We start from the raw sequence: 12,046 nt of genomic DNA on the forward strand, positions 1-12,046 counted from the left end.
TTGAAAAACATTAGATTTCATAGCCCACTAGACACAGAATTTTGATTTTGCGTTCCAGATTTATCACAATAATTTAGTTATAAATTGTGATCATGTTTTAATTACAATCTAATCCAGATATGTTATGAACTGAATGTTTGTGCCCCCTTAAAATTTTTATGTTGAATTCCTAACCTCCAATATGGGAGCATGAAAGAGAAAAATTTGGTCACAAGGATGGTACACTCCAACAAGAACTTTCTGTCTTCCTCTGTGTTCCCCAAAGTTTGGGACAGCAAGGTTTGGGACCAGAATTAAAACTTATACTCTGAACTTTTAGAAAAACTCTATTGAACTTGGAGAAAGAAATTGTAATCAGCCAGTCTGAGGTGCTGTGTTACAGCAGCCTGAGCTCACCCACGCACTTATAAAGCATATCGAGGAGCATGAAAAAGGAAATAAAAGTCAATAAATAGGAGAGGCAAATGTGTTATTTGTTATTTATTTATTTGTTTTACTATTCCATATGTTCTTTCCTTAACCAAGCAGACATATCTATGTACATATCCTGCTTTGGAGCCAACTCTTTTATGAATTATGGAAATAATCTCTGAAAGTATAGTTGAAGACAACTATGCCAGATGATTATAGTGATAAAAAGGGACTAAGATGTTTTCTGAAGGCGTAAGTCACAAACAATCCCACACCAGTTTGGAATTATGATTAATAGAATGGTTATTTATTTAAAAGGGAAAAACTTACAGATCACCGTCCCAGCCAACAGCCCTCTGCACAATCAAGAAGGGAGCCTAGTCGCTGGAAGCAGAGCCAGAAGGCAGAAAGCGAGTGGAGGGAAGTGGCTGCTTTTTTAAAGAGAGAGACCACGCCCTAATGGGCTGGTATCTCAGCGGCTATTGGATGAAGGAGGGGAAGGAGCTCCTGCAATAGTTTTCTGGTAAATACTTGATTTTTTAAAAGCTACCTTTTGTATCTACTAAGAAACGAAAAACAAAGGACAATATAGATTACCCAAGTGAAAATTTACAAAGACACACATGGGACTGGAAAGATGGCTCAGTGGTTAAGGGCACTTCCTGCTCTTCCAGGGGACCTGGGTTCAGTTCCCAGCACTCATATCCCTCCTGTAACTCAAGCTTCAGGACCTAATACCTTCTTCTGGCTTTCATGGTCATGTGCATGCATGTATACACGCACATACAAATACACACATATAAAAAGTGAGATAAAAAGACACACTTGAATGCAATCCATCATATATTTTCTAGAAGATAAAAATATAACAGTTGCTAAAATTATCATGTTGCTAGGACATAAGGATCCACCAACTAATTATCATGCTTTAAAGGTATGGCAAGGCATTCCTGTAGGTGTGGCTGTGATAAGTAAAAGAACCAAAGCTAAACACATTTTAATACAGGAGCGGAAATCAGGCCAACATTCTCTCTCCTGAATCTGCTGAGGTCAAACCGTACTGACATAGTCAAAGTAAGTAAAGACGTAAGCATCCATGTTTCCATCAGAGCAGCCTCCTGTGGATATGTCAGTCCAGAGGACAAAACTCACATAGGCATGATGGTGTTTTAAGAAATTCATTACAGAAGCAGAAGCAAGAGAGAGAGGCAGAGGAGTGGGTGAGCCTCTCTGTAAGTGAAGGGGTGTTGTCCTCAAATATGTGAGGGTAACATCTTTGGCCTTGAGATAGAAAGCTCAAGATTCCTGTAAAGATGTAAAGGCAGCTCCCAATTAGCTCTGCCGAGTTGCCAGTATACATTTGAGAACAAGAAGCTACGGCAAAGGGATGACTATCCTAAGACTTGACAGGCTAGTGAAAACAACGTAGTCTAAAGCAGACCTTGCCTCTTTTAACTAGCTGAGTCCTGAACTCCTCCTGGAATAACTCTTGATTCCTTACCTTGCCATACTTCTGTGCGTACGAGCCGGTGAGGAGAGAGTGGAAGACAATGATGGTTTCGTCCAAGTCCCAGACGAACACGCGCTGAGGAGAAACGGCCAGGGTCAGCACGGTTACGGTTGAAGGACACAGGTCTTTACAGTTGGAAAATGCCCTCACTATAAGCCGCCTTGAGTAGTCTATAGCACAATCACCCCCTTCCATTATCTATTCATTTTTCATGTGCCAAGCCTGACTGCCGGAAAACCTGGCGACGTTGGTGATATAAGTTATCAAAAGCTGAATGATCAGGTGTCCTTACTGGAATGAATACAGATGACATTTGATTACAGCTACCGTGAAAAAGATAAATTCCGGCTTTATGATTAGAAAGGGGGTCTAACGTTGGTATATTTTATAGTTTTAGACCTCCGTGGATTCATTACAGTTTGAAATAGAAGACATTAAATATTTCCAAAACTGTCTATGAGTAGCATCTAAATAGCAACTGCAAAAAGCTGACCCTTGTGTCATATAGGATGGTGAATGCATTGTTTGGCCTGCCAGGACTTATAAGAGATCTCAAGGGATGCAACAAATTTAGGAGATTCCACCCAGACACCAGGGGTTTGACTCTGGAAGGAAATCTGGAGTTTGGACCACACTGAATGACACTTCAAAAGTGCAGGATGGTGAAGCCCTGGGATGGGCCACTATTTCTGCCCTGCTCCCTGCCAACTGGGGTCTCTAGCTGTCATTTATCATGTCACCCACCAGGCTCCAGAATGTAGTTCATCTCTTGTATACAGTCATATAAATCTTTTAGAAAGAGGTACAGTATCTGCTGCTTGATTTGAGGCACAACTAGAATTTTTTTAATTCAGTTAAAATATGTGGCTGTGTAATTGTGTAGCAATATAGTAAATGATAGTTTCTCAGTGTTTTATAATAGAAACTCAAGTTGCTTAATGTTGTTATATCTCAAAAGAGCTCACAAATGGAAAAATACAGTAAAAGTCCACAAAATTAATAGATATTCATTAACAAGATTTTTTCCTTTCTACACAGATTGCTTTTATCTTCTTAAACATGTTTTCTTAGGATATTATTCCACAAATAATAGCTTTACTTTTAGCCTTTTTTAAAAATCAGTTTGGATCAACAGATGAAATTATGTTGGTATTTGACTTTCAAAGTTCTCTTGCCTTTGATGTTACTGTTTTAAATTTTGGTATTATGGTAGACAAATATCCCCAAATTCAAACTGATAAAGTAGCTACAACAAAGCAGGTCCATTCAATTTATGATACATATTTTAATTTGGAAACGTACTAGGCTATAACGTATGGATGATACCACTTAGTAAATTTGAGTATCTTATGTTCCTCAGAGATAAGCAGGCGTACCTCCAGGTCACTGTCCGGAGGTGGTGAGGGGTTGTTTTTCCGGCCTCTTCCTCGAGACTTTGACCCAGAACTTCTGCATGTTCTGTCATCAAGGTCTTTGATTGGTGTGGAGGGGCTCTGCACCGTATCAAACTCTCCTATAAACAAAATGATTGCGTCAGGAAGAGCTGCTTACTTTTAGAACAATTACAAGTCTTCGTTATTACTTCACAAGTTCCTACACACGAGTGACCTCTTTATGACAAAACTATAGTTCATATATGTAAAGTTGTACTTTCGTCAACAAATTGTATAGTCATATGAACTCATCATAGAAATGTGAATGCCTTTTTTATATACCATATACCTTCAGCTTCCTGTCTGTATTTTCATCTCCATTTTATCTGTACTTCCATCGAGACTCACCTCCATTTGGATCTCATTTCCGAGAACACGATGTCTTCTGGATCAACCCATGCTTCACCCACAAACTTGACTTCCCAACCCCACCTCTTACTGAATCTGCCCCCTCACTTCTTTCCTCTCTGATCCTCCCGATACCTGGGCCACTTGCAAATTTAAATCTTCTTCCTTCTTGACCACAGATTTCTATCGAGCCACTCATTGCTTGCTATCTTCTTGTTCAAAGGAAACTCCTTAAGACAATAATTCATACTAGTGCTACTCATTAGAAATAAATGAAAGTCCCAAGATTGATCACAAAGTTTTAAATTTCTAGCAGTTACATTTCAAGGCAAAAAGAGACCCGTAAGATGAACTCAACATATAAAATATGTTAGCTCAATATATACAACATATCATTTTGGCATGTGATTGATAAATAAAATTAGCAAGAAAATTTTTACCATTATTACTTTTATAACAATTTTTGAAATATTGTGCTTATTACAATCATTTCAATGTGTGATATATGTGTTGGAAGTGCTTGGTAGCCATAAATGGACAGAGGTCACACAACTGTATAATATAATTCCTTCCACTGACTGATATCTAACTTACTAAATTTCAGATCACCAAAACATGAATACACATACTTTACCAAGAGTCCCGAATAACCATCAGCTTGTCAAATTCAATATACAGGCTCAGTCCTTATCTTTCCAGACAGGTGATATTTTTTGATCCTATTCAACATACCTGCTCAGAGTTAGTATTGTTAACTGACGGCCTGTGGATTGTCAGTTCTGGCCTTCCTCTCAAATGTCTTTCTACCTAGGAGTCACAGACTCTTATCCTGTCATACTCAGGGCATGGTATCTAGGAGGTCTGACATTCCCACTCTACACATTCTGCATGGTGTAAGTATCTCTTATGCTAATGCCGCTCTAAGTGAGACCCCAGAGTGAGTTACTCCCTCCATGCAGCCAGCATGTGAAGTCTCAGACACTTTATCTAATTGGCTTCTGTATGTCTACAGGTCCCTGAAATCCAGACTCATGTAAACTTAGTGACCATGGATCTGGGAAGCAGGCAGCACTGCCAAGGCCAGCGTTAAGATAAACTGAAGCTCCACAAGGCATGGTGTAATGGATCATCTAGACTTGCAATGACACTTCCAGGATCTCCCTCAGTTTCACTGGACCTCGGTTTCAGTATATATTGAATTCTGGAGAAATAGCTTTTTAAAATTACTGAGGATGAATCAGAATTGTATTTAATTTAAACCATATGTGTAAAATGAAAATCTCTTTAACTTTAACTTAACTTAAATTTAACTTACATTAAATTTAAATGATGTGCTTATACACAAAGAGTAATATGATGATCTTAATTTATCATTAAATTTAAAATAAAATTTAGTAAGATAAATCACAGGGCATTAAGTAATTCTGAACAAATGGCACGTTGCCCATGGCTTTTCTGAGACACAGTAATCATGACAGAACTAACCGCTTATCATTTCTTTTGATAACAACATTTTATTTGGGAAGCATTGCATGGTACAAGATCAGAAATATATCTTAGCTATCTTTCCCCATAAATAGATGGGGGAAGAGAGGAGATAGAGGGACCACAAAGAGGTACAGTTAAAACTAAGGGTCATTTGAGGTGTCATATGGCAACCTAATACAGTAGAAACTTCCTAAAATGTATACATATATGAAGATTATAAAAAAGTTGCCAAATGAAAAGGGAGACAGAGTCCCAATTGGGTATCTTTCATCACCAAATGAAGTGTCCAGTGCCGGGAATGGGGTGCATGTAATCAAGTTGTTTGGCAAAGAGGACCCATGGAAACCCTCAAACAACCCAGGCTATTGCTGAGACTATTGGTGGCCCTATTGCTGAAGACTGCATCTATACAACTAACTGAACATGGAGAAGTTGAGCTGGTGCCTACCTACTCACTAATGTCTATTGTACTGGAAGGTATTTTGCATGTTCTCAAAGGAGAACCCAGCTACAAACCCTTTGATCGACAAAGGTGATCTGCATGCAAGGTCCACTAATGCCACAGTGGCACAAAGCCTGTGGGAGTAACCAATGAATATTTGACTGGATTTAAGACTCCCCCCCCCCATGAGAGAGAACCTATTCTTACCACTGCTCATGTGGCAAAAAACCTGAGACGAGATAGTCAAGGTCCCAGGGGAAAACCAAATACTATTGTTATGCTAAAGGAACCTAGCACAAAAAGGACTCCTAATGATATTCTGCTGTACTTATAGACCAACATCTTGCTAGGTCATCACCACAGAAGCTTCCTCCTGTAAGAGATGAAATAAATACAGAGACCCGCAGCTGGACAACGGGCAGAGTGTGAGAGACCTTTAGACACTCAAACTGAAACAGGGTGTCTCCATCAAATACCTTCACGTAGGGCCCATGAACCTTGTCAAAAAGGAGGTGGAAAGGGTGTAAAATCAGGAAGGGATCCCAAATACCTCCACATAGGGCCCATGAACCTTGTCAAAAAGGAAGTAGAAAGGGTATAAAAGCAAGAAGGGATGGAGGATACCCAGAAAACACACCAGGGCTGATGTGTGACCTCACACAGACTATGATAGCATCAACAGGGCCTGCACAGGTCTGGGTCAGATGGAGTCCTAGAACTGAGAGAGAAGTGGACTCAAGTCCCCATCCCTAGTACATACGCTATCTACAAATAAAAGCTACTTGCAAATGAAAAATTAGCTTTCTCTAATGGAATCTCACTAAGTCACTGGATATACAAACACACTTAAGGGCAAGTCTCCTGCTCAGCGGTACATGACCAGCTCAATGGTACTTTTAGAGGTTTCTTTTTTCTTCTCATAATGTTATGTCTAGGCTTGTCTTCCTTCCTTCCTTTTTTCTGTTTCTTAAATTCTATTCAGGTTTGTTTTTTAATATTTTGGGGAAGTACCTATTTGTTTTCTAATGAGAGACAGAGTAAGAGAGGTTTAGATTTGATGAGTGGAGAGGTGGGGAGGATATGGGAGGAATCAGGGAAGGGGAAACCACAATCAGGATACATTTAATGAAACAAATATCTTTTTAATAAAAAATAAACTACGAACATAAAAATAGTCTTAATATAAATGTCATTGTCTTTTCAAATATTGCTAGTAGAGATCACTCTACCTCTGCCACTATCATGACTGACAGGAGGGACATCCCAACAAAAATATTTTAAGCACAAGTTTGAATATTGCTTTATCTTGCAGAAACTTAAGTTTCAACTTATTCGGATAGACTTTAGATATTTGAATGCATAGCAACCTTTAAGTGAAACCAAACGAACCATTTCCTTTCCTCCACTCTTACAGGGAAACCATAATTTCTTTAGGTTACTAAATCGTGCAAATCAAATGCCTTCCTTTAAATAACATGAGTCAAATTAATTCTTACTTTAAAATTTTATTTTTATTTATGTGTATTCATGTGAGTATGGGTATGTGTCCATATACACTTGTGTCCAGGAAAGTCAGAAGATGGCATCAGATGCCCCAAGCTGAAGTAACAGCTGTTTGTGAGCCACCAGACATGGATGGGTACTGGGAACCAAACTCAGGTCGGTCTTCAGGAACAGGGAGTACTCTTAACCACTGAGTCCTCTTTCTAGCCACAAACTGACTCTTACTTTAAAAACAAGATTAAACAGAATTCTTTTGGGGTGGCATTTATAAAACCTTTCTCTTTTTGCACACATGCACACACACACACACATACACACACACATGTGTTTTTGAGGCAAGGTCTCATGCTAGTGCCAACTTCCCTGTGTACTTAAAGATGACAATGAACTCCTGATCCTCTTGTTTTTTCCTCCCAAGTGCTGGAATAGCAGGTATACATGTGACACTTGGCTTTATGTTTTTTGTAGGTCAATTTTTAAGGTTTTATCTACAGAAAAGTAGCTTTTTTACATTTAGTAAAAGTGTAAGAGTTGAAAGAAGAGAAAATTGCAAACTTCCAGTCATGGTCTTAAGTTGCAGGCAGGGTAGCTGGTGGCAGACTGGGTCTATACTGAAGGAATTTAATAGAAAGAAGTCAGCTATTTGAATCTGATATTCAGCAACTATCACAGTGTTGAAGGGAAAATAGGGTCACAGGAAGTGTGTGGGTTTCTAGGCCCAGGAGAATCTCTTCCCATTGATTCTTTGCCAGTTTAGTTAAGGATCTTCAAAGTACTTTAAGGATACGGAGGAAATACATAAATAAGTGTTTTCTTGAGAATAAAACAGGCCTTTGGAAGAAAACTGCAAAGTATGGCCTCGTTTTAATTAAACTCTTAGTTTGAGCACACGGTGCCTTTTTAAAAGAAGTATATAAACACATTTTTGGCTTCATTCCCAGCTCATTATGTTGGTGAGAACTCAGAGCAATTGTTTGTTCTTTCTTTAATTTGTCTAGAAATCCCTCAAGCAAATATGCATACTTCATCTTTTCTGCCAATTGCCATTTAGGTCAGGAACACTGTTAAGGGATTATAAACAAAACTCAATAACGTGCTGACAATAATGTGCAAGTGAGCTCTCTCCCCACATGAGTATCTAGCTACACTCAGCAATGGCATTGCTGAGTCAGGGGAGACACATATCCATCTTGCATAGACACAGGTCTTCAGAGTGGAATTATTGACTCACTACCCCACCAGCAATGGTGTATGTACGTGTGTATATTTGTGTGTGTGTGAGAGAGAAAAAGACACACAGAGACAGAGTCAAAGACACACATACACAGAGAGACAGGTAGCATGAAATAAAGCTCACCCTAACACGGAACTTATGTCCTTATTATTATCTTGTAATTATGGAGAAACTGGTAACATGATATACATAGGGTCCATGATGTACACAGGCAACAATCAGCTGATATTTGGTGGTGTTGATGTGACGCCAGAATTTTTGCTTTAACTGCTAGGCTCAAACTTACTCTTCCAAACAGCACCAATGTCTACTGATCAAGAGGGTCCTCTAACAACCCACCAGAATGAAAGAAAATATTGAGAAGCTACACGTCTGACATCCCTGAAACATATAAGGAACCCAAACCACCCAGGGGGAAGACCACAAAATAACCTGACTAAAACAAGAAGCAGGGGCCCGAGAGGACATTTCCCAAAAGGATATAGAGAAGGTCAATCAGTATATGAGAAAGATATACAATGAGAGACATGCAAATTCAAACTGTATATTCAAGCTCACATTTGTTAAGGTGTCTATCATCAAAGAAGAGAATAGGAAGTAAGGGTTGGACTTAATGTGGACAAAAAGGCCCTTGTGACTGTGGCATTAAGAAGCAGCATAGAAGTGCTCCAAAAATTAAAAACAGGTTGTGTGAATGACCTAGCTATTCTGCTAAGACATATCTGCCCCAGGTTTATAGAAAAATAACTGTAAATACATTTTTATTAAAAGAGTATTACATCCCATTCCTCTTTCCCTTTCCTCCCTCCAGGCCCCTCTATCTTTTCCAATCCCGATCTCAAATTGATAGTCTCTTTATTCTTATTATTGCTACATATATATGTACATATATGTATGCTAAATTATATAAATACAACTTGCTGGGTCCATTCTGTTGTCTTTCTGTGTGTGTATGGTTTCAGGACTGACCACTCTGTGTTGGGATCAATAAAGTAGCTCATCTCATAGGGAAGTCAATTCTCCAACCCAAGAAATGGGGTCAACCTAAGTATTAAAACATAGATGTGTGGATGAAGAAAGTAATACAGGCAGACAGACAGAAAGACAGACAGACAGACAGACACACACACACACACAGAGAGAGAGAGAGAGAGAGAGAGAGAGAGAGAGAGAGAGAAACAGACAGTCACATACATAGACACAGAGAAAAAGACAAACATACATACACAGACACATACATACACAGAGAGACAGACAGATACAAGACAGACAGACAGACAGACACATACACAGAGAAAGAGAGAGAGACAGACAGACAGATAGGCACATACATGACACAGAGAAAGAGACATACATATATACACAGACACATACATACACAGAGAGACAGACAGATATAAGACAGACAGACAGACAGACAGACACATACACGCTATTAAACTTCAAAGGTGAGAGAAATCCTTCCCTTTTGTGACAACGCAGATGGAACCAAAGGTCATAGGACTAAGTGACATAAGTCAGGAACATAAAGAGGAAACTTACAGGATCTCATTCATAAATGGAATATGAAAAACTTGCTCCCCTAGAAACAGAGTGCAGAACGGTGGTTACCAGAGTGAGTTTGGGAGTGGGGTGGGTAAGGGGGAAATGTCAGGGAAAGGATACCATATTTGTAGGATAAATTGAAGGCATTTATTGTACAGTGTAGAAAGCTAATTACAATGTATTACAGCTTTGAAAATTGCTGGGCTAACGGTTTTTCGCTTGGGTGATTTAGCATAACCATAGAAGCGGAGCAAACAAAGTATTGCATGTATCAGTCATCTGTATGTAGTCCCTTCATTTCTCTGTGTATGTAAATTCAAAACATTATTTTTTGAAAAATATGGTTAAGGTTTTTAATTGCAATTAAAAAACTTCCAAAGACATCATCTAAATTTTTAACTGTTGGATGTGAGAGAAGAGGCCTAAACTGTCATGGCAAAGGTTTCCAAAAATGAAAGCCCTTCCTGTGGATAGCACAGGCCCTGACAGCGACCATCCCTTCACAAGTGGACTGACCTCTGTAACGTTTCAAAGTGCTGTCCTCTCTCCCTACTCTTTACTAAAGGGTAAAACCAGGACCGAGAGCATAAGGGTCACGGAGCACTTGTGAATACTGCTTTAGAGTTGCTAATCCTGATGTCTCTGCCAATTTTGCAAGGGTGCAATACATGGCAAATGTAGACATTAAGGGGTTCTCTCCACTTATACCCTCTTGCCCGTATCACAGAGAAGATGTCGCACTCTGCTTCGTGAAGTTAGTAAAGGCTGTTAAGTCATGCCCGAGAAGCTAGCTTCCTTTCTGAGTGGGAGGGGCTTTATCAGGTCCTTCATTCTCCTTGAGTGCTTGTTAAGTTCAGTTAACTAATACCCCACAGTGGTTTTTGAGATCTTATAGTCAAGGATAATATTGTTACACATTATTAAGCACACTTAATTTTTAAATGTTTAAAATACTTGCAAGGGAGAACTGTAAAAATATCTTTCATCTTCAATGCTAACTTTCAGAATGCGAATCAAAACCATCAATTTACCTTAGATAAACGTCATTTAAAAGGACAGAGAAAGATCTTTGTAAGGACACTGAGCTAGAAACGTCTGCTTTTAATCAGCGTGGTAGTGTATCTCTAAATCCATTGTCAAACCACCTAATAAGGTAAAATAAATAATTGAATGCTATTTGCAATTTCTAAATAACATCAGTCATTACCAGTTGCCTTGGGCTTTTCTAGGTGATTGAATAATTATCCCATAATCAGTACAGTAATGAAGACCTGCCCTTTGTAAGGTCTGGATATTTAGCTCCAACTTTATTTCATTAGGGTTATCTGTAAATCAGAACAAGCAGCTGTCCCTTATTGAACATAAGGATAAGGTATGTTTCTATTTTAAACATGGAAGTCCACCATGAATGCTCTTTAAAAAATTGTGGACCTAATTGTCAGGTCTGCTCTGTAAGCCCAGAAAAGGCACAATCAGTTAATGGGAAATTCCTTTCCTGCCCTGGAACTAAATCCATCAGATTTCACCATTAATAAAGAAAAAGCCTATGGTTATGAATTTATTTGCTTTCTGGATGCATGCCAGGTCTGAAAAGGCGAAAATCAAAGTGAAGTCTTTGAGAGAAGACTTTGAGAGATCATAGAATTCCTCAAGAATCACACGTGTGACAATAGTAGTTACTAGATGAAATAAGTTCTTTGTAAATCCAGCATGATGTCTGACAGGATCTGAAAAGGTTGCCAAATTGTATTTGTTGACAAGAGCAACCACTAGAGAAATAAAAAATGCTGTGTTCTAACAGTGCGTGCAGCAATATTGCACTGGAGTATGTCCCCTTCCCAGACTGTCACATAGTATGAGCACTTACTTGCATTCAGTATTTTCTTTTCTTCCTTCTTTCTTTTTAAAACAATTGTATTTTACATGCCAATCTCTCTCCCTCCCATCTTGTGCTCTTTCCCACCTTCTCCCCACCCCCATGCCCCATCCACTCCTCAGAGAAGGGGAGGCCTCCAATGGGGAATCAACAAAGTCTGTCACATCACTTAAGGCAGGACCAAGGCCACCTGTATCTAGGCTGAGCAAAGTATCCATCCCTAAGGAATGGGCTCCAAGAGCCAGTTCATGCACTA

General features: G+C 39.1%; 1 protein-coding gene across 1 annotated transcript in view; it reads right to left on the reverse strand.

Moving 5' to 3' along the window:
- Positions 1 to 12,046, reverse strand: part of Eya4 (EYA transcriptional coactivator and phosphatase 4) — a 71,207-nt gene that overhangs the window by 27,691 nt on the left and 31,470 nt on the right. Inside the window, exons 11-12 of the mRNA XM_042055564.1 lie at positions 3,298 to 3,434; positions 1,913 to 1,996 (exon numbers count right to left, since the gene is read on the reverse strand). Of these exons, the coding sequence (XP_041911498.1) occupies positions 1,913 to 1,996; positions 3,298 to 3,434 (221 nt within the window). The remainder of the gene's footprint in view (positions 1 to 1,912; positions 1,997 to 3,297; positions 3,435 to 12,046) is intronic.

The sequence above is a fragment of the Arvicola amphibius genome, chromosome 8, assembly GCF_903992535.2.
Source record: "Arvicola amphibius chromosome 8, mArvAmp1.2, whole genome shotgun sequence".
Lineage (NCBI taxonomy): Eukaryota > Metazoa > Chordata > Mammalia > Rodentia > Cricetidae > Arvicola > Arvicola amphibius.